This window comes from Mycetomoellerius zeteki, unplaced genomic scaffold (genome assembly GCF_001594055.1).
Source record: "Mycetomoellerius zeteki isolate Tzet28-1 unplaced genomic scaffold, Tzet1.0 scaffold25, whole genome shotgun sequence".
Classification (NCBI taxonomy): domain Eukaryota; kingdom Metazoa; phylum Arthropoda; class Insecta; order Hymenoptera; family Formicidae; genus Mycetomoellerius; species Mycetomoellerius zeteki.
In genome coordinates this window covers 340,577-365,320 of record NW_017257227.1, presented here as the reverse complement: position 1 = coordinate 365,320, position 24,744 = coordinate 340,577, and the positions used below count along the sequence as shown (strand labels likewise).

Here is a 24,744-nt window from a genome sequence, read left to right as displayed (position 1 = left end):
CTTTTTTCGATAACGAATGGGTAACATTACATTTTCTTCTGAGTAACGTTCATTGTAACGCAGTTACATTTTTGGGGTAATGGTAACGATTTCACTAGTTACTTTTATCGTTACTTTATTTCTAGCCACTGCCACAAAGTTTTAGTCGTAACTAAACCGTGTATATATATTTTATATATATATATATGTTTTTGATCTTTATTCCTCTACCAAAAGATAAAATTCTAACTTCTTTTCAGAATATTTATCGCAAAAATCATATAGCAGCATTTTTCATTGACAAAACTAGTGCGTACTCAGTACAACTTACATCCGTACACACAAATCGACATAAATGTGTATGTTTAATAAAAATATAGAAACATAATAAACCACGAAAAAAATCTTCAATACATTTTATTATGCTATTTGATAAAATAGCATAATAAAATGTATTGAAAATTTTTATATTAGATAAAATGCCCTTTGGATATTACCATATATCAATTGAGATATTTCATTTTTATATTCAGATTAAAGTAGTGTACAACGGTTTAATGTGCACTGAGTTTTGCCAATGAAAAACGCTATAATATTTTTGTTAGCATCAAGCAAAAAAAGTAACAAAAAATAACGACTCGTTACATTTTGAGTATCGGTAACGGTAACGAGTTACTTTTGTAAATTAATAACGAGTAACGATAACGAGTTACTTTTGAGGAAAAAGAACGGTAAGGATAACGAGTTATTTTTGTGGGGTAACGTTGCCAACTCTGAATTATCCGTATCCTATAATAAGCTATTATCCGACTAGAAATTTATCCAGGGATTTTAGCAAGTCCTAATCAGGTTGACCTTATTTCGTTATCAGGTCCTGAGAAGGTAAGTTCATCGGGACCTGATCAGTCATGTAACGCGTAGCACAGTAGGGTCCTCATCTGGATAGTCTCATCAGGTCTTGATGAGGATCTGATAAGGACCTCATTAGGATCTAATAATGAAATAAGGTCAATCTGGCTAGGACCTATTAAAATCACTGGATAAATTTCTTATACATACTGACGTCTAATCGTACAATTCAATATGTAAAGATTTAATTTGTCGATGTGAAATATAATTGTAATATAATTGTAAAAACTATATTATATATATACGTATATATATATATATATAAAAGGGAAATCAGTGCACAAAAAAATTAAGTCAAAAATTAAGTCAATGTAATAAAATAAATTTACTTAAACGAAGAGCATAGTACTACATGTTTTGGCTCACTTTTGAGCCATCTTCAAAGCTTAGGTACACGTAATATCGAATTATGTGAAGTAGTAGATTGTATAAAAATTATGGTTAATGTGCTATCAAGTTCAATGCTATCACTCACAAAACTTTCTTCATTGCAAAACTATTTGCGAATGTAGTTAGAAAGTTTCTGGTATTATCACATTAACTTTACTTGTATTTTTCCGTTATATTATGCTCTACATTTTATTATAATTATTAAATTTATGGGCAAGTTTTTTCCTATTATATGTAAGTATACAGACATCAGTAGAATTTTTTATATCGAGAAAAATTGTTTATATTACAAAGAGATGTAATAATTATCGAATGATATCGATTCACTACAGAAATAAAAATGGAAAATAAGGTTGACGTTACTTTCGAGCTTCTTATAGTTTTTATTGTAACCAAATTGATTTTTGATAGTTGCGACATAAAAATTTAATAATGATAATTGAGAACTAATACTGTCTCCACGTCGATGCATCTTTCTCGTAAATAGAATGCTAAGAATCTCGAATTATATTCAAATTAATACGTAAAATTTGATTTCTTTAAACAATGTACTTTTACGCAATCTGATTCGCCTTGTGACAGACTATTAGCAAAATTATAACAGCTACATTATTTTCGTTGACACTACCGATTTCGTCGAATCTTTATCGGTGATATTCGCGCATCGTTTAGTTCTAACAAGCAGCAACGTAATCTACAGAGTAATAGCGGTCGTACCCCGTGGCCCGCTCATAAAGCGCGGTCGCGATTTCTCGGCTGTTTTGTTTCCCCATGTACAGTTCGCGTAAGGACTGGTGCAATGACTTACGTTAATATGTATGAACCAGCCAGGGGATATTTCTGCTGGCGTAAACGCGGATAATGCGCGCCTCTATCGCTACCGCCTACGCTGCTGCGGATCCCGCGGTTTACAACTCCCCTTTCTTGTAATCCCACTGCGGGCTTAACGTGGCGAAAATGCACGCTAAATCGCGTTTGGTACCGAAACAATGAGCAAGAAAGTACGATTGCGCAAAAGCCCGTAAAGTTCAAATAGCGTTCCTGAATATTCGCAAATAATATTCTGGCGCAAATAAGCCAGTCTAATAACATGATATTTATCGAGATTGTGCGTAATCTGTTTCTAAACACAAAATCGATCAGTTTATTTGATTTATTATTTTGTGCATTTGTTATCCGTATTTATCGACAGAAAATTCAAAATTTATGTATTCAGTAATACAATTGAATATTGGGCCAAAATGATTCAATTACATATACTCTCTTGTTGACATATCTATTAAGTGGTTCACGTCCAAAACAAGTTGTTTATTATACAGTGTATCTATATATTATCTATCATTTAATAATTGATATATAAACATAATGTTATTATAAATATGTTCCTTCGATGATTACTATCTCCTCGTTATACGTGACACAAGAAATGTTTGATGCATCAAATCGATATATCTTGGTAACTTTCATGAGAGCTCCATCAAAGTTACGATCCGGTAAGAGGAAAATCATGCCCGTAACCTATATTCAGAAAGTATGTCTATTCGCGTGCATTGTTATGCATCGAGGTCGATGTTGAAATCTACCGATAAGCTCCTCTGTCATCCCTGCCGTGTTCACTCTTTGCATTCTCATTATATCTTGATCATATATCCTATCTTTTTTCTCGGCAAATGTCATACACGGCGTATATCAACAAAATTTTCGTTAACCATATTGTTTACACACACAAGTCAGAATAATTATAATTCCTTAAGATGTAACAAACATATTATATATATATATATATATATGTGTGTGTAATATTTTTAATCTTTTCATTACTATAAGAAAACAAAAGTGATATCTAAATTCTAATGTTAGAATGATTTTCGACTCTCAATATTTAAAAGGATCGGGCAAGTAAGAGTAGCTCCACAGTAATTTTTTGCGTAATCTATTTTTACAAATATAGTTATACAGTTCTTGTAATGCTTACATAGAATTCGAACGTTTCAGCTTCGAGCCAATATCAGCGATATACAAACCATTATTCAGTGGTCAACGACATTGGATTCCATTAAAGTACAACGGGGTCAATTAGAAATTGAGCTAATTGATGGTTACAATCTTAAACATGGTAATTTAAGGCTGCATCCGTTGTATACATTAATGGAATCCAATGTTATTGATCACTAAATAATGGTTTGTATATCGCTGATGATAGCTCGAAATGAGCTGAAACGTTCAAATTCTATGTAGGGTAAATACGCCGCGCTGGGATTTACACCGCAGAAGTCAGAAAAAATAGAAAGAGAGAGTACGTGGATAATTTTCTCGCAACTACTCTCCCTGACAGCAAAATGTTAACAATTTGGGGTCAAATTGGCAGCAAACTCGATCAGATTTGGACTACAAAACCATAGTCATCTGTGTCCGCATTTGGCTATGGATTTGTCGACAAAGCCTGTTGACAGGCTATGCCAGCAGATTGGCAGCAATCGAGCAAAGTTTGCTCGAATCGGGTTCTGCTCTCAATCTGCTGGCAAAGCATGTCTAGCAAGCTTTGTCATATTTCTGACAGCAATTTGTTGACAATGTCAAACAATACAAACTCTGGGTAAAATTTGTTGCCTTTCTGCAATCAGAAATTGGTAGCAGGCCCTGCTCGAAATCTATTTTCGCAGGCTTTACTATCCTGTTACATACCTTTATGTTATATTAGTATTATTGTGTTATGATTTCAGTTTCTTACTGTTAATATTAATGAAATTATTGCGAGTTAAATCGATTTGTCACTGTAATAAGTAGCGCCATCATAATTATAATCTACATAAAATGATTACTGTAGGGCGCGTAAAAGACTTAGTGGTTATTTCGTGATACATAAGTGTAGAAGAATAAGTAAAACATGTTGTATAGCAAAATACAAGTGCTTTGCTCTTGTATTTTTTGTTTGGTTGGTTGTCTTGTATATTCCACTTGTTTGGGATATACGGTATTTTTAGCGGGCGGGATTTATGTCCAAGGCATACAAAGTACGCAGATTGGATTCAGTGCATTAAATGCAATAAACACATTACATGAAATATATACTTCACATTATAACACTTGTAATATACGTAGGAAGATTGTAATTATTATCTATTACTACATATTTATCATTCTTATTCCTTAATAAAAAAAACTTTGTAAACATATTTTATAAGTTATTGTGTCATTTTACGTCTTATTTATAAGCATTATTTGTAAATTTTTCATGAGCCGTACATATTCCCCTCCCTCTATGAGTAGCCATAATCCCACTCATATGGAATGGGGTAAAAATGCAAGGGTTTAAAAAAAGTTCTTTTTTTAATACGAAAAATAAGTATTTCTGATTCCTAATGTTTTTTTCATAATAGTAGTAGACACAAAGTTTTTACTGATATAGTTCGTTTACCTTAAAAATAGTAAATAATACTTAATAAATTATAAGTTCTCTTCTCTTCTTGTTAGTGTGGCATATATACCGAAGTTACCCTAAGCATTACAACTATTACAAGAAATATTATATACGATTATATTTGTAAAAAAAATTACGCAAAAAATTACTGCGGAGCTACTCTCACTTGCCCGATACTTTTAAATATTCACACTTTTTAATATTTTTAAGAAATTATAATAAATATATAACTTGGAGCTTTAAAACTTCGAGCTGTGAAAAATTAGATACATAAATTTTAGTATTTTTGTATTTATCAATATAATATCAAGAAATTTTTCAAATTTCTCTAAAAGTTAAGTAATATATCTGAAAAAGTTAAGTAATATATCTAAAAAAGAAATAAGTTTTTTTTAAAGAAATAATTTTGAAAAAATTAAGTTACAAATGTGGACTAGGATTGTATTAATATCAGTGTATTAATATTTAATTACAAAACATTTAAAGGTTCTACATTTTAGATAATTTGATTAATTAAATTGATCTACTTTTGCTCTTTGATAAAATATAAATATATAAAATTTTAACAAAAATACAAAAATTTTTGTCGCATATTTTGAAACTGAACTTCATAACACGATCAAAATCTCATGCAATTAATAATAATTACTACACTTGTACTTACCTAGGTCGAATGTACACAAATGTCCTGCGAAGTCAATTAGATGTGAATTAGATAAAATAAAAGATTGGCGGAGTATACTGGTGTGTATCGTACTGCTTCTCTCCAAACACGTTGAATTCGATTGAATGACGATTCGTTGAATGACGATTCGCGGTATATCATACCGCGTTTATAAAGAGACTCATAATGTTGACATATTTAAAGCAACACTTAAGATTCGATCATTACATAGTGGAAGGAGAAATAGCTGCGTGTCTTGATTTACGAGGCAGCATTTTGTTGCAAGTACATGTCTTGTGCGTCCATCAACCGGAACCTTTCGCTATTCCCCGATTTCTAATTCTCTCTCTTAATTTTTGTAAATGTCTGGCTATTGTCGATACATAATAGTGTCAACATTTATCTTATAGCGATTTCCATTGGACACACTCAATGCGCACTGATGCACATTAAAGTCGTCGTACACAAAATAACGTAAAGAAATGTTTATAAATAAACATAGAAATCGATTAAATCGTGAAATACTCAATATATTTAATTGTACTATTAGGTAAAATATGTATTTCATAATTTGAAATATTTGCATTTCTTTTTTATACTTAAATTAAATTAGTGTACAACGGCTTTAATATGCACCAGTGCGCACTAGTGCTTCCAATCTAATTCGCCATTAAATAACAATGCTATATCATAACATATAGTAAAATACAAAAACAATCAAAGGCAAAGTGCATTTAACCCACACATTTTGAGTCCTTTTACGTAAGATTTCTATTCGCAAATTCGTTAAATTAAACTCATAAACGTTTGTTTCAATCACAATCTGTATGTACATAGTTAAATATATAATAATTAATATTTAGATCTTTCTCCATCATCAGCCGAGCGCAATTATAAAATTTAGAGCTTGTAATTATGTTAAATGATCTTGACGGTTTTAGCACAGAAATTGGAATTTTTGTGTTATGCACGTTCATAGTCGCTAAAATAGCTAAAAAGAAAAAATGGAAATTAGGCATCTATATAGCGTAAGCGTTGGATTGAGGAATCAATTAAACTAAGTCTCACATCATGAAGGAATCAAGAAGCATGTAATATGTATGCGTTACTGGTATAATTATGCGAACAAGTCTTCATCGAGCCAAATATTTAATTTTATACTATGAATCAATTGTTTTAATTATTATATGTATATTTGATTATGTATAGTCAGGACCAAAAAGGTTGCAACACTTTTTTTTCGATAGGTTTCGGATTGCAGCTTGCTCACCGAGTGATTGGTTCTTATTCATGAATCAAATAAAAACCAATCGCTCGGTGAGTAGATGCATTCCGAAAAAAAGTGTTGTAACCTTTTTGGCCCTGACCGTACATACTGATGATAACTTATATTAGATTGTGGTTGGAACGTTTATGAGTTTAATTTAACAAATTCAAATAGAAATCTTGTGCAAGAAAGACCGAGCGTGTAGCTTAAATGCTCTTTGCCTTTTGTTTTTTTTATAAACCTTACCATTACTTTTTTCTTTTTTTTTTCAATAAAATATACAATCCTATAGAAAGATTATTATATATATATTTCCAAATTATAGTAATAATGGAATTTTATTTTACTGCTTCTGAAGAAAAAATTTGGTTATTTAATTTTATCCTCAAATTATCATAATTTCAAGCAATTCTTCAAGCGATTCCTGTTAAGATCTCAATACAGTATGATCAAAACATTAATCACTATTAGGAAGTAAGAGTTAGTGTATAACAGAATATTAGTAGATTTGAAATATTGGAGTTAACAATAAAAATATATATAACGGCCAATCAGAGCCGAAGCCAGTTGTTCGGGTGTATAGAAATCTCTTTATTCTCGATGAATATGACAAAATGCAATAGAAATCTCTTTCTTCTTGATGATTCTAACAAAAATGTAATATATGTTTCAACCCTTCGTTTTGGGTCTTCCTCAATATAAAAACTAATTCTAAACTTCGTCTACATTAAATAAATTGCGGCTAATCTACGATCGATCTAGTACAAAAAGGATGGCGAAACCGCGACAACCGTCTCTCTTTAATCAAAGGCCAATTTGCTGTTTAACGAAATGAATAATCATTTAGTGAATACTTAGAAATTGTATAAAATAGTGTAAAAACTTACATAAATTAAAACGGCGTCAATTATTACATTGAGTCAGTAGCCAATAAACAACCACCTCGCTCATCAAATTGTCAGATTGTGCAGATTTAAAATAATCATTCGTGCCAAAACGAGCAAAATAATTATTGTAAAGATAATGCATATATTTGAAATTATTCTAATTTTAATTAAATTTACATGTGAGAAATCTCGTGGACCGACGTAAAGGTTTTGTGCTGTCGACGTTCTGAATTGTAATGCGAGTCAAATATATTTGTTTATTGGATTTAAAACATTTACACTATTACATAATGTTTTTACAATGATAATATTTGATTTCACGTTTTTAAAGACTTTAAAAAATTTTAATTTGTTACATTTTTATATAACAGTTTAACAGTTATTTGAATAACTGCAGTTATTTTTTATATTGCTAGCTTTATTATATGTTTCTATAATTATATTTTATATATTTATATAGTGTATCTATTTTGCTGATATAATATAGAATGGATATGATTGTTTGATAGAGCAGTTTCCATTCATCTGAGAAGAGAGATCTTCTCTAAAGCACCTTCGCTTTCAAACATAATTAAACGAGGAACTTTCATAGCTAGAAACATTATATTTAAGACATGAAATCCTCACTTCTTATTTCATTACACTGTATCATTAATCCAGATTAGCCATTATCATTCAAATAAACTGAAGAGAATTCCAATGCATCTTTTTTAATAAAAAAATAAAAAAGCACAAAGGGGAAATAAAAAACGTAGTATTGAATAAAAATCAAATTATTTATTTGAGTGTTAAATTTGAGTCCCGAAAATACTAAAAATAGAATTGATTCATATCAGTTTTGTCAACTATCTAAACCAGCACTAGCCATTAACTTGTTGTAAATGACGGGGCTCCATGGTTCATGTGAACTCGTTTATACACTGTAAAAGAATTGAAAAGGGCAGGATGTCCAATAACAATAACAGGGTGAAACGTCGAAACAATCAGTGAAACAAGTCAGATGTGGTTGCAATTGACAGCACAAAGGATACGTTTGCAGACTCGACGAAGAAGGAGAAATTCTCTTCCCTCTTTCTGTGATACCGATTGTCGCCGTGTTTCTTCCGTGCTTCGAATTGCTCAACGTGGAGGACGCTTTCTTGAAAGCCCTTTCTCCATTGTCCTTTATCGCATATCCTTTCGTTTTCGTTATCGCAACAGCATCTTGACATCTATAGAACAGAAATTCCGTATTTTTATTATGTACCTTTATTATACATTATTCATTAGTCTCACGACTTAATAAATAAAATTAAAAATTATTATATATATATATATAAATTAATTTTTGCCATTTTTCTCTTTTCACAATCAGTCTCATTTTTTCTTCAATGATAATTTTCTTAGAAAAATTTATCAGAATTAAAAGAAAGTGTAAAATAGAGATTCTCAAAACACAACTATTTTTCAAAGTATATTACCTTTAATTAAGGAATGAATAAGATTCTTTCTCTGAATATCGTCTTGCTCATCATTAATTATTTCATTATCGGTCGCTATTATTGGGCTACCGTAATTTTTTTCTCATATGCACTTGCAAGCATATTCACATCTGCGCCTCCATCTGTTCTCTCACCTAATGTACTTCATAATCAGCAATTTTCGCAACGGAAATCGTAGTAGTCTCTATATACGGCATTATCGAGTTCTTCTTTAATTGCAGCAACATTTTCTGCAACAGGAGTCACAGCAGAATTTACAACTGCATTTGCAGATGCATTTCTTCGTTTAATTAGGATATCCGCAGCAATGGAAGTATATCCGCAGAATAGTCTATAATTGTATTAGCAAATACGTTCCTTTGTTTAATTGCATCAGCATTCCCATCAAATTTCGCAACGAAAATCATAGCAAAATCTGCAACTGTATCAGTAGGTTCTTTTTCTCTTGTGATCGCGACAGCATCCGCAATAACTTTCGAAACAGAGATCGCAGCAGAATCCGCAACTTTATCAGCAGAAACTTTTTTCTTTTAATTGCCACAGTATCCACAGCAACTTCTAATAACGGAAATCTGCAAATCAGTAAGGTCTGCAACTGCACTTACAGTAGTTGTTCTCATTGAGATTGTAGCAGCGACATTTGCAACAACTATCGTCTTGGCATTCGTAGTGATAACTGCAGTAACTCCTCTTGTCAAAGCTAATAATTACGTATTGATTCATAAACTTGTTTGCAATCGCATCTTTTATTCCTGGACAAAATGCCTATCTAAATGTTTAACATATACGTACAGTAGCTCTAGTGAATCCACTAGACCAGTGAATCGTTCATTTTAAAAAAACTTATTTCAAAAGTAAGCTTTTACCGTCTGTTTTAAATATATTTTGCAGAAAGATTTTATTTTAACCACTGAGATAGTATTAAGATACTGTTTCATTTATAAAGAAAGAACTTTATTCATTTAAAAGAAAGCTTTATTTTTAAATTAAGCAAAATATTTTCTCATGTTTTCCAAAACATAAAGATTTTATAATAGCATCTTGTCTAAAGCGATTGAATCAATTACTGACTAAATCCGCGGCCTTCTTTTTAACGAGCTCCTCACAGCGGCATGTTAAACGATCAGAAGAAACACGAAGTAAACCATCATCGTCCTAACAGCCGCTTTGAAGTTCCTTCGATGTCAGCTGTCGAGAGAAATACGGTTGTTTCTCATCCAAGTCTTCGCGAGTATAAAATGTTTCGCGTGTACTTTTGACTTGCGTGATCTCCGTTATGAGGCATTTGCTGAGGTAACTGATCCGAATGTAGAGCGAAATTGTGGCGGCGATATTCCGGAAATTCTCGTCTAACAAGAGGCGTACGTTCCCATCATAGACCTAAAATAATGTATACACTGTGTTATTAAGCCTCTAGGATTACACAGGACGTCCCTCACTAGCAATGGAGTATTTCCCTTGAAAGAAAATGGTACTTCCTTCTAAGGAAGTAGGTTTTTTACGGATTTCCTAGCCCCACACACACACACACACACACACACACACAATCACTCAGACATCTTTCTTTAGAACGCCTGACACCCTAATATGACGCACGTAATCATATTATTTGTAAAAGTAATATTGCATATATGTATATTTGTTATTTTCTTAAGAGAAAAATCAATTCAATCACAATACTAATCATAGAATTTACTATTAAGCGTTAATGCGATAGTGGCACATAAAACATATTATATTACGCTCAAGAAAGTTGTTCAAAAGTTACTTGTTGTTTCCTTGCAAACTCCCATGTAGCAAGAAATTGGATTTAACGAAAGAAAGGCCAATCCCGTTGAGATTCATTAAACCGACGTTTCACTACGAAACTTGCGTCATTAGTAACTCGTAAAAGAATGGAAATTTATATATTTATAGTTGCCAAATCAGCCAAACTGTAACCAATGTCTTAATATTGTAGACCAAAATGCCAGATTGTCCAGCCACAGAATTATTAAATTTCTTCCTTCTTAGACAGATGAAAGAAAAGTTTTTGTAACTTGTAAAGAATAGTTTTTGTAAGTTTATGGACTTTATCAAAAGATTTCATATTCTATGTTACTTGCTTTTTAGTATGCAACGTTCTATATCCGATATAAAAATGTCTCTCATACCATTTTATATATTTTGCAAGAATGTTATTTTAAAATATTTCACATTTTATGTGCAAGTACACATAGAAGACGCTCCATTATATCCAAACTTTCTTTTCTTTTGACATAAAAAAATTATTAATAGTAATTTTAATAATTTTCAAAACATTAATTTAGAATAATCACGTTCTTTCAAGAGAGGTAATATAGTAGACTGTACTAAAGAAAAATTTTTGTTTTCAGCTGCATTCCTTAGATTATAAAAAAGTAAATATATAGCATCGATATTTGCGGAAAGCAGAAAGAAAATGAAAATAAATAAAAAAAGAAACAAAGTTTTAGCTACTGACTTAATCTTAATTAATTCTTACTTAATGAAAGAAATTTTTTATCAAATGAGTTGTCTATAGACGAATAATAAAATAATTATAATTACATAATTTTTAAACGCTATTTTTTAGAAATTTATGAAAAATAATTACAAAAATAAATATGTGAAATATCATTTTTGGTAAATTCTAAAAATTACGATAATGTCTAAAAAAAAAAGTTAAAGACGTGATCTATTAAATGCATATAATTTATTTTTTATTTGTATATAAAATATTAAAAATGCATCTAAATATATAAGATTAAAGAATAAAGAACGTCGATTAACATTTCTAACTAAATAGGTCAAGATATGTCATATGCGATAGACAATAACGTTCATACACATATCTATAGTATCAGTAATAATTTTATCATAGCGTAATATATAATTACTCAGCATATAATTAATCATGTTTAATGTTTCAATATTAATTGTATGTAATAGAAAGATAGTAATTATCATCCGCTATTTGGTCTGGTTTCTCTGGATATCTGGTTTCTCTAGAATTATAATTGTCAGCATAAATATAATATTGCATCTGAAATTAGCTCCATCTTCATTTTCCGCATACCTCTTAATTTCAAACGAAATTTTGTGAAAATTCAACAAAATAAAAAATCACGAGTTACACCTTTGCGCCATAAATACTGACTTATGCCGTTCGTAACATCGGCTTCTATTGCTCTACTCTATCGATATCTCTATAAATTCTTTATGTTCCAAAACTTTACGTGAGCGCTATATTTTCTGTAAACATAAATCGCGAAGGGTTTGTAAGTTATACTTTGACTATAATATGCGAGGTTAAAACTCTCGTAAAACAGGAAGATTCGGATAAAAATATCAATTCCATTTAACACAAAAATATAAAATGATATAATAGACTATAAATATGTAGTTGATTGTTAAATATTATTTACGAATTGTTGCACTCTTGTGGCAGTAATATAAAGCAAAATTCTCACCCTACAGTAAACTCATACAACATAATTTAACGCGTAATAGTACCGTTGTATTACAACGGAAACTTGCAATGTCCAAACTTCAGAAATACAACTGTACTATACAGAAACAAGCAACTAATTTCAACATTAATAATGGTAATAAGACTAAGTAATAAAAAATTTCGTTTGTTATTTTAAATTCGTATCAGTGTAAATACCATAGGAAGAGAAAAGAATAAATTTTTTGATAAATCTAAAAAATCCAGAAAGACATATTTATATGAGACTACGTAAGCTAGACATTTCATCGCTGAGTAACCTATTGTAGAAAATAACAGGGAGAAACCCGAAACATGTTATATGTTAGAAAAAAAAACGGTATATGTATATATATATATATATATAATGTACATATTTTAGATATATAGAAGATATACAGAGTGTCTTAAAACTATCGGATTTCTTTTCATCGGAAGGAATTCTTTGAAATATTAATAAGACAAAAATTTTAGTATGAAAACATCAAGGTTACAATAGTTTTTAAATTAGTAGAGATTAAAGTCATATAGAATTATAAAGACATTTCACGCGCTCAGACATGATGTGACGACTTGACAAGTGGTAAAAGTGACTCCGTCAAACTCAAGAATCCGTTCTTGAAAGGAAATCCGATGGTTTGAAACACATTCTGTGTGTGTGTGTGTTTGTGGGTGGGTGGGTGGGTGGGTGTGTTGTGTGTACTTATATTCTAGAAAGACCCTTCGTGATGTTCACAGAATGCCGCCATGAAAGCGCCAAGGTACATAAGGAGAGCATATAAACCTTATGCAGTGCTTAATCTTTAAAGGTGCACTGAGCCGCTGTTTTTTTCCTATTTTTTCTTATTGTAAAACCCGCATCAGCGGAAGTTCACAGAAGAATGGAAATGGGACATCGCATGCGACGTCATCCATGCCACCCTCTTTCATTAAGGCACCACAGTGCTGTTTGCCGCCTCCATTGTCGGGTTGTCCGCCCCACTTATCGCTCCACCTGGTATAACCGGTTTTTGCCAACGAATCACCCAATACCGTAACCCATTCGCCTTCCGCATAAAGGTCGTGTATACCTAAAAAAGCCTCGTCGGGATAAGCTGCGCCCTTGATCGGTCCGGAGTGATTAAATATGTCCAATAGTATCTGAAAGAAAAAAAGATCAACAGATTGCATAGCGTGTAACATTAATTTAAATTGTAACATTAATTGATATGATTATGCGTCTTTATAATCGTTACTCATCTCTTTCGCATATCTTATAAATATATTTGATCAAAGAAAATCAAAATCATACGAATCATTTATTGTGTATTACATAATCAATAATACTAAGTATGTAATATTGGATTAGCGACTCACACGCTCCTCAGCAATAGAATTGATGATTGCGAGGTGACCACCCTCCTCATTACAGAACTTCCTCGCGTCGTTCCACGTGGCAGCCCTCGTGTGCAATTTATGCGCGCCGATACCTACCGCGTAATGATAATCGTCTCTCATTGGAGCGCCGTGCATGGCCACGTTGCACGAGCACATCATACCATGCAACATCACATTTTGAGTGTAGAATTGCTCGAGACGCTGTCGGCTCTGTTGCGTCATCCAGTCCGATTGTCCGGGGATCGTCGAGCTATTGACCGATGTCAAGCACGGGCAGGCGGATTCCGGATTATTGATGCTCGCGGCAGTCGCGGTCGCGTCCTGTGCGCCCCCGTTCAGATTCGCGGCGACGGCGGAGGTTGTCTGTGCGAAGTCGTATCCTCTCGTTGTTGCAGCCGAGACAAACGGCTTCTCGAGAAGCAGCACAAAGCAACCGACGAATAAGAAGTACACCATCATTCTTCCCGTAAATTCGTCGCTCTTCGAAGATTAGCTTTGCAAAGTACTCCGCTGAGATCTACGAGACCGAAACAATCGCCAAGTTTGCAGACAAAATAGAGATTCTCTTTTAATAAAAAGATGAGAAGATGTTAGAAACTATTTATAATTAATAATGATAAGGATTTATAATTAATGATAATAAGAAATATATATACGAATTACTTCGAAGGAAATTATTAGTTCGTCACCGTTACAAAATTAATTCATGTATCCATATTATAAATACTTTTTCAATCTATCGAGAAAATAAAAATTTGTTCTTGATACAACGAAGGAAAAGTGTCATAAACTGTTTGGTGATAAAAATGATACGAGAGAAATTAAATATCTCAATAACATATGTATCTTAGGATATAATACGATAAATAAAGAAATTTAATGCAGGATAAATTGTATGATAAATTCTGAAGAATATTCACATATGAAAAATTATATATATGCACATAAATGTTAATACTTTGTAATAAAAAATTATATATATACACAATACTCACAAAAATCTTAAAATTCGAAAGAAAATGGAAGATCCACTTCAGATCACTAATTTATCTGGCTAGTATTCGTTCTTGAAAACTGTATCAAGAAACATATGCGTACCAAACCGAGATCAAAGAAGAACTGAGGCTTCCTTGTATTGTCAGCACGCCCCTACGTTTCTACCCAACTTCTCGGCATACCAAGACAGGCTAAATGACCCTCCCAAAAGACTGCAGTGTTCTATCATCAGCAATCGTTCAAGGACCGACAGCAGTGGCGCGCAAATGATGGCCTTCTGCTTCACATCTGCTTATAAGATCAAGTTAATTCGGAAAGTTGAGAAGATTCTACGTTCTTTTAGTTAATATCATATCTTTTCGGTAAACGCGAGGAAGGGCAATATTTTAAATACAGTTATAAATATTTTAAAATTGATATATGTATATATGTATATGTATGTGTATTAGACTGACAAGAAAAAAAAATTTTTTTTTTAATCGGCCTCTCAGTTCAAAACCTTCCATATTCATGTCAAAAGAACACCCCTAAATTTTTCAAAAAATATTAAGATTTAGAAGTCGCGAGTGAACGATTTTTAAATCAAAGTTTCGATTTTCCTTAATACATGTTTGATTTGATGCAAAAGTAGCTTAATTTAAGCCGGATTTAAGCTTAATATCGGATTTTTAACGTGGTACTGTATGTTTTTTTGGTCGCTGAACGCGATGCAATAATTCATTTAGCTCTATGATATACGCTTTAAGAAATACAGCCCGATTAATGTGAAAAAAATGATCAAATTTCGAGTTCAAGGTCGATTTTAGCAAGGTTCCAAGCGTTCAAATGGGTCATTACTCCTCTCAAATTGTAGATCTGTACATCCAGAACAAGATCCAGTTGGAATTTTCCTGGGACCTCCTACAGGGCCTTTAAAAGTTGCATTTAACTGGATTATAAAACGTTTTTAAGGATAGAAAAAAATTTTTTTTACAAGTTCTAAAGTATATCGCTTTGTGGTTCTGACATCCTCAAATCAAATGCTTCAATTTGACGATAAAAAACTCTTGATTAGAAAATGAAATGAGTACAATACAAAAAAAATATGATTTAATTAATTGAAATAAACTACATATTATGTAGTATATTTTTTTTTACTATGTATTCGTTTTATTTTCTAATAAAGAGTTTTTTATCGTCAAATTGAGGCATTTGATTTGAGGATGTCAAAACCATGCAAAGCGATATATACTTTGGAACTCGTAAAAAATTTTTTTCTATTCTTAAAAACGTTTTATAATCCAGTTGGAAGTTAAATGCAACTTTTAAAGGCCCTGTAGGAGGTCCCGGGAAAATTCCAACTGGATCTTGTTCTGGGTGAACAGACCTATAATTTGAGGAGAGTAACGACCCATTTGAACGCTTGGAATCTTACTTGCTAAAATCGAACTTGAACTCGAAATTTGGTCATTTTTTTACATTAATCGGGCTGTATTTCTTAAGGCGTATATCGTACAGCTAAATGAATTACATCGTGTTTAGCGATCAAAAAACCATGTAGTACCACATTAAAAATCCGGATTAAGCCATTTTTGCATCAAATCAAACATGTATTTGTTAAGGAAAATTGAAATTTTGATTTAAAAATCGTTTACTAGCGACCTCTAAGGCTTAATATTTTTTTGATAAAAATTTAAGGGTGTTCTTTTGGCATGAAATGGAAGCTTCTATATACTGAGACGCTGATTAAAAAAAATATATTTTCTTTTTTCCTTGTCAGTCTAATGTGTGTATATATATTTGCATGATTATCTGAAACTGTCATGTATTTCATGTATTAAGAAAGTCACACTGTTCTGTTCAAGTGAGTGATGGAATATGCTTCATCTTCTCATCCCTCCTGTCTCTTATATTTAAAAAAATATTGTATACTATATATTAGAATTTATTTAATGCGTATAATATACGATCATATAAAATTAATTCAATATATCTATTAAAATGACATGTTAATACGCAACAATTTTAATTAATACTAAAGTTTTGTGAATAATTTAGAGGTGAGTCATTCTTATTAGAATAATTTATTATTTTACGATAATAAAAAAATATCTGTCGGTTTCTGGTGGTGTTTCTTATTCAATGTTATGCCCACTACGTTTTGTATCGCGGTGGCTATGTTTTCACATCTCAGTAAAAATCGTATACGCTTGCATACGATATCTTACAATTCGTACACAAGTGCCATTTTTAACGGTAAATTTCCGAGTGCCATGTATATAAAATATAGACCAGGCGCTCGAAGTTAATCGGAAGATTTAAGATGGGCCAACCTCTACCGTGTAAACGTCTCCGGAATATAGCACTGTAAATTTCCAAGCATACAGAATCGCAGTGATTTCTCTCCCCTCTCCCTCTCTTTTCTTTTTCGGAAGAGTTGGTAGTCTCTGTGGATTAGAAGAATATAAATTACGAACGGTTAGATAATTGGAAAAAGTATAACTTCCTCGCGGTATTAAATGGGATTGGATTCCGGACAGGGGAACAATGTACCACTGTGGCACAGTATGAAATTTGCCTTTATCTATAAAGAAACGAAAATATTTTATACATTTTGTACCCAAATAATATAATATTCTATATTTTTCTTTGATTTTATAGTTATTTAAATATATTAATTTAAAATTCTCAAATTTGATAGATTCCAAGAAGGTACATACTTGTATGTATTTATATAGAAATTTCGTACACACTAAAACAAATAAAAGGTCATTTTTTATTATAATACAAAAATGTCTATTTCTATTAATAGAGACTGCCACGTCTAAAAATAAAAAAAAATCTTATTTAATCTAACATCAAATACAAATTTGTTTAAAATTTAGTTTATATAATAATTATAACATAATCATTTAATAGATATGTAAGATTAATTATTGTATCTACATGCAACATTATGTCTACATACAACGAGCTAAAATAAAAATATTTTTATCTTCCTTGTTCAAATTAATCGAAATAGTGAATTTTGTCTCTAACAACTGTCGAAAAAGAATTCTGTCAACAGCTGAGTAATCCATGTCATATTCAATTACCTTGCGTATCTTTATTATGTACATTCGTAGGATATTCCTTTTTTATTTACTCTAAAAAATAATAACAATAAAGCAAACGATATAAAAGAATAAACCTGACAGCGATCTGATATAATTTTTAATATATTTTTCAGATGCGACTAAAGCCCTGCCTCGTAACCTCCTATCTCCTGTTGCTTTCGATCGTCTCAACTTATATTGCTCCTGCACTAGGTTCTGATATACTTCGTTACAAGGTAAGCACTGTGTGTATACATTTATCAACATTAAATATTATGTACTTCCATTAAACCGCATAATTATATTTTGCTGTTTTATTGTTTACATTTATTAAACAAAATTGTATGTGATTTATCTAAAATAAGATTATAAAATATTTATGTTATGTTTCGTATATGCATTTTTATTTATCTATAGTAGATTTTTTCACACAAATTAAAATTATCTTAATTAAACTAAATCTTGATAAAAAGATTGAAGATTTGAGCGATTCTTAGATCAGAAAGTAATTCAGTAATCGAAATTAACAAGACTTTTTCGCATCCACGTCTTCAAACTTAAATTGAACATAATTGCTGCAATTAGTTTTAATTAATTTTCTTGCCTTTCTGTCCATATAATCGATTTTTAATAATTCTCTCTTTAACCAAAGGGTACAATGAACGAAGTAAATCTTAACTAAGAAGGAATAATTAATGCTGTGTTTAAATATTGCTTGTATTTAAACTGAAATAAATCGTTCACATAAACGAAATTGGACGGAAGATTAATGGTTGAAATTAGGTTTCCTCTGAAAAGCTTTTCAGCGCTCGTTTCAATTTCAAGTCGCGACACAACTTATCGCTCGATTATACAAATCCTTCATGTCTTCGCTCGTATCCTCTCGCCATATTATCTTTCTTTCTCTTGATCACGAACATTATTACTCGTATAAGCCTTCATCTGAAAGCTGATGACCGTTAGATGAGTACTGTCCTTACAGCAAATCTCTTTGGCTCCGCTCCAAGGTACAGACTTCTCGCGTAACTCTCATCATCCGATAGTGGCCATAATCCGCACCCCCGTCCTCGGTATCTATAGACATTTATCTGTGTACATTGCATCGTATTTACCTGAGCGAGAGATCGACTGTCGGTGCACTCGGCAGAATAGAAGGGCATAACTTGGGACTGTGACTCGATCCGGAAACCACCGAGTCTGCGTAACCACCCCTCATTTCCTTGTGTTCGCGGTCGACTTCCGGTGATTCGAAGCGATCCAAATCGTTGACAACGAATAATTCACGAGATGCTTTGAATATTTTGAAGTTTTCAAAGACCATAAAAAATGCGATGCAACTGTCTAAAGATAATCGACTTGAGATTTCTCAGCTGCCAATTGTACGAGATTATGTTGTTAAAAAAGTTATTTTGTCGCATGACATCGTTACATTATTCTTACGAAATCTTTCGTACATACGCGACTTGATATCTTGACGTAATATCTCTGATGATATATGATATTCATCATTTTCAGCGCTCGAGACATCGTTATTTTACGGTGGACAACAATGGCGTGTCACCGGGCACCGAGAGTCCTCCATCCACCACCCCGACCTCGACGGACGACGAATCCGCAGACTCGGAGAACCGGCACGTTCACAAGAGTGCGTAACCGCTAAATCCCCTCTCTACATACATATATGTCAATTAGTAATTCGTATGTCGTTGCGCCGTTCGGGAAGTTTAATTAAACTGTGTATCTCCGGTCACAATTCGCCGGGATCGCGTTTACCTTGTGCAGTCATTAAACCAGTCCGTACGCTGCTAAAATTGTATAAAGCACCAATCCTACAATCAACAAGATCGCAATGACGTAAAAAAACGCACACATAGCTACGAAGCTGCGAGACTTGCTTACATCGCAATGCGAATAAAAGAAGAATGACACGAGAGCAATACGATCGGTACATGTCAGAGGAATTTTTTTCATGCTGTATCGTTTGCATTGTATGCACAATACTTTTCTTTTTAACATATATATATATATGTATAAGTGCAGCTTACAATTAGTAAATATTTTTTATTAGTATTTTACTTTATATTATATTCTATCAGATTACATTTTCATACTGCTTGCAAAAGTGTATTTTGAAATCAAATCACCCATTATTTAATGTGTCCATTTTATTGACTCTGCGATAATAAAACTATCGCAAATCGTAATATGAAAAGAGAATATTGAGGATGGAAAGAGAGAGGAATATTTCTCCTGAAATGATTCGGCAGTTATAGCAGTATTCTAAGATTGCGATCTAACAGAACAGGGTTGCGTAGAGTGATTTATTGCAACAAGATAGAACGGTCGCATTACCTAGGATGATCGGCAATTTTATCGTGAATGGGCGCGTATATTCGCGGCGCAAGGTATTCCGTTTTCGCACATATAAGATCTCGCTATCAATCGCGCGCGCTTGTAACATATGGCTGACGGGAAACATTCGCGCGCCGGCCGCATATTCAAGGGTTGCGATCCCGATATGCAAATATATCTCGCGGAGCATTTCGCGGGGATGGCAGGGACGTTAGCAAAGATGCGATATTTTTCGCTCTTTCAGACGACGATCCATGCCTGGTAAAATATTGCGGCGTGGGAAGAGAGTGCCAAGTCTCCGCGGACGGTGAGGAGCTCGTCGCTGCGTGCGTCTGCATTCATAAATGCGCGCGGAGGCATCGACCGGTCTGTGCAAGCAATGGCAGAGTGTACGTCAATCACTGTGAGATGCATCGCGCGGCCTGCAACGCCGACACTCCGTTAACCACCCGAAGGCTCTCCAGATGCCTCAGCAATGGTGAGCACGTGCTGGACAGTATATAGGTGTTTTCCAGTAAGAGAAACAACATAGCGAATCATTTCATCTTTGTTTAACATTGGCAAACAACTAGGATGTAATGATTCATTGTGCTACGCTGTGTCTCTTGCTGAAAAGCATCCTACGTCTTTATTTTGCAGAGCACAGAAAGCTTACGCATATATGGAGGAAATATCTCGTTCGAAAGGAGAGAAATGCATTATACATATGTACTTTATTTCTGATTTTAATTGATAAACTAAGTAACTTTATTATAGTGTTTTGGAAAGCTCTCGAGATAAGCTATAAGAATATGTAATAAAAAATAATTTCCATTTAAAAAAACATTAATGATCTTGACCTGATTTTCACAAGGTCACTCAAGGTCAAGTCCACATTTCCATCATGTGTCCTCCTTCAAGCCATGCAACTTTCTTTCGAAAAATTTTTCAATAAAATCATCGATTCGAAAGATAATCATCATATCGCTTAAAATGAAACACGCTGTATATTCCATATAAGGGTGGCCCACATAAAGTGTTACAAGCTAATAATTCTAAAAATATTTATCCTATCAAAAAGTTGTTTATGAGAAAGTTTCATATATTCGAGGGGCCTTTCTAATTATGTAAACAAAAATCCACCCCCGTCTCCCCTTGAAGAGGGGCGGGGGATAACTTCAAAGTTTCAAATGGGACTTCCTGTAAAATGTTACATATTTGGATTCTACGGGGAAAAGCAAGTAAACTTTGTCTGAAATATTTCTTTGGAAAATGCTTCTATCAAAAGTTATGAACATTTAAACTTTTAGCCATTTTATTTATGATTGAATTCCATTGACACAAAGTTGTATTCACGACACAATGAAAACGAAAACGACCTTGATGTTAACCAAAAAAAACATAAATACACACATTTATCAGGAAACGTAAATACAGATCTACTATGTATTTAGTTAGTTTTGAGCTGGTTTTCATGCTATCAAGTTCGAAAATCATGGTTCATTTTGACGTGGAAGTTAATATGTTGTTAATTCTGGGAGAATGTGAGAAAAATTATTGATGTGCAGCGTAATTATTTTTAGAACGTTATAATATTCAAAAATCGCATATGGCATTTCTTCGTTTAGAAAATCGTTTACGTGTACATGATCAATTAAGTGCAATTAAAAGACAAAAGACAAATCCAGTAGTTAATGATGATAATTGTGCTAATATTCTCGCTGCAGTTGAAGTAAATCCACATGTCGGTCAACGCGAATTAGCAAACACATTTGGAGTTGGACGATCTTCAATACATCGGATTTTGAAAAAACAAAAATTTCATCCATATCGTTTGATTTTGATTCAGGAACTTTTGGAAACTGATTATGAACGTCGTGTAATATTTTGTGAGTGGATGCGTGATGCCATGATAAATGATTCATTTTTGCAAAATATTCTTTTTTCTGATGAAGCAACATTTACCAATACTGGATACCTTAATAGACATAATATGCAATATGAGAATCATATTTGGAGAATCATTGGATGCGCAAGGTTCATTTCCAACATCGTTGGTCATTAAATGTATGGTGTGGAATAATTGGCGATTTCATAATTGGATCATACTTTTTTGATGGTACTGTTAATACTGAATCCTGTAATCTATTAAGGAATCATCTTCCCTTACTTATAGAAGAATTACCACTTAATGTGAAAAGAGACATATGGTTTCAACAAGACGGTGCACCTCCTCATTTTTCCAGAGCAACGCGTACTCTTTTAAATGAGATATTTCGTGACAGATGGATAGGTCGGGGAGGTCCTGTTCAATGGTCCCCTCGTTCACCTGATATTACATCTTTGGCCTATTTTTTATGGGGGTATATCAAAGAGAAAGTCACATCTCAACCATTTATGACGAAAGAAGACTTAAAACGAAGAATACGTACAGTTTGCACTAAGGTTTCATTAATTTCAGTGCATTTTACATTAAAGTTTAAATGTTTATAACTTTTGATAGGAGCTTTTTCCAAAGAAATGTTTCAGACAAAATTTACTTGTTTTTCCCCGTAGAATCCAAATATGTAACATTTTACAGGGGATCTCATTTGAAACTTTGAAGTTACCTCCGCCCCTCTTTAAGGGAGGACTTTTTGGGATAGATTTTTGTTTACATAGTTAGAAAGGCCTCTCGAATATATGAAACTTTCTCATAAACAACTGTACTTTGATAGTACAAATATTTTTAGAGTTATTAGCTTGTAACACTTTTTACGTGGGCCATCCTGTATATTCCACAAAATTTGAATTTTTCAAAAAATTCGTGGTCAGATCGTCCGTGAATCAGTTTTTAAACAAAACTTTACTTTGGGACACCACATTTAATGTATTTTCAACTTGGACCCAAATTTTGAGCTTACTTCACAAACAAAGTACCGCGCTCCTTATATTCTCTCTCAGATGATTCTTGTTTACGAGTAAATGCTCTTTACCGCGGCCCTATCGGTGGAGATGTGTACTGCTCGCTCGTTAGCGATTTTCGTGAAAAATACAAGAAATATTTACACAATAGTGTGAACATTTCATCGACATTTGCACATTCTGTGACGATTTTTTTACTGTTCCGGAATATTCGGTACATTGGTAATACGAATCGAACTTTCTGTAAATATTTAGTGTTAGCTGGATTAGTGATGATAAATATGAAAGATAAAACAAGATTTCCTACTGGCTTGAAATCAATTCTTGTATTTAGGATTTTAGTGAAATAGAGACGGAAATAGAAGAAGTTTATCGACCCCGTGGCGTGCACTGAACTCTATCTATATTTAATTTTAATTATCTATCTAGCTATCTAACTTAATTATTAGATTTAACTTTATTTAATTATTTAACAAAGATTATAAATTATAAAAAATCAAAAGCTTATTAATAGCGATTGAATAAAATATATTAATTAGTACATTATTAGCTATTGTATCTACACGAGCGAAAAGAAGTGATATAATTATCAATTACGTTGTGAATTATTAGCTATATTTTCAGATTTTAATCGTAAATTATTAACATAATTGGAATTTTATTAGAGACATGAGAGAGAGAGAGGGAGGGAGAGAGAGAGAGAGAGAGAGAGATATGGTCATTACACATGAAGAAATATAATTAATTAATCGTGTGACTTTTAATCTACTAATATAATTTTCTAATTAGTCATCAGTAAATTAAGTTTATAAGCATAACGATGTACAAATCTCATAGGACATCAAATAAAGATTATCCAAATCTTTGCCGATACTTTTAACTTTAATTCATTGTTTATTCTAAGGGAAAAAGAAACCACGAGCGGACTCACAAAACTTTGGTTTCATTATGAACTCAATAATAACTTAAAAGTTTTCTATTAATTTATAACAGCCGCGCAGCAGTCTAGTTTGTTAAGAGTTGTAACGATAAGAAAAAAAAGAGATGTCGTTACATGGAAACTCGAAGTTTATAATGGAATGTTCCATCATTTCCAGGTAATTACAGCGCACAGGCACGAAAGGATTTCTTCGCGTACCATGCCTCCACCACAGGCAAGAATATCGCTAAATACGCTAAGTCCAAGAATAAGATGAAGCATCATCCGGTGAGCAAATCGTTCCTACGAAAGAACGGTCACGATATTGAGAAGTGTTCAGCGCAGGAATACGAGATTATGAAAGTATGTTATTGATTTCGCTCCGCGATGCAATAATTTCCGATTTAAAACATAGGAAAGTTTAACGAGGATTTCTCGACAAAAAGCGCTGCCCTATCTTCTTGAGTTGCAAATAGATGATTTTATTTATCATTAATATTCTCTGACTGTATTCAGGTACAATTTTAAAAAAGTTACTAGGGCATATGAAATAGAAACGAATTTGAATTTATTATTTAGCTACGATATGCGAACAACATTCCATCTTTTTATCATCAAATAATGATTATTTTAAAATATATCAATTTAAAATAATTAG

The 24,744-nt window shown here is 32.6% G+C and overlaps 2 protein-coding genes across 7 annotated transcripts in view; one reads left to right on the top strand and one right to left on the bottom strand.

Moving 5' to 3' along the window:
- Positions 1-24,744, top strand: part of Fstl5 (follistatin-like 5) — a 43,610-nt gene that overhangs the window by 11,875 nt on the left and 6,991 nt on the right. For all 5 annotated transcript variants that reach the window (XM_018449773.1, XM_018449774.1, XM_018449775.1 and 2 more), the window contains 4 exons: positions 18,067-18,168; positions 19,448-19,577; positions 20,529-20,762; positions 24,265-24,449. In XM_018449773.1, the coding sequence (XP_018305275.1) occupies positions 18,067-18,168; positions 19,448-19,577; positions 20,529-20,762; positions 24,265-24,449 (651 nt within the window). The remainder of the gene's footprint in view (positions 1-18,066; positions 18,169-19,447; positions 19,578-20,528; positions 20,763-24,264; positions 24,450-24,744) is intronic.
- On the bottom strand, positions 13,152-14,996 carry LOC108723797 (hemolymph lipopolysaccharide-binding protein). 2 transcript variants are annotated; one of them, XM_018449777.1, is made up of 3 exons: positions 14,961-14,996; positions 13,842-14,379; positions 13,152-13,625 (listed from the first exon to the last, which is right to left on the bottom strand). In XM_018449777.1, exons 2-3 carry the CDS (start codon positions 14,319-14,321, stop codon positions 13,329-13,331), a joined length of 777 nt encoding a protein of 258 aa, XP_018305279.1. In that variant the 5' UTR covers positions 14,322-14,379; positions 14,961-14,996; the 3' UTR covers positions 13,152-13,328. The 2 variants fall into 2 exon arrangements, with proteins under 2 accessions (XP_018305279.1, XP_018305280.1); XM_018449778.1 differs by lacking the exon at positions 14,961-14,996 and adding an exon at positions 14,858-14,897.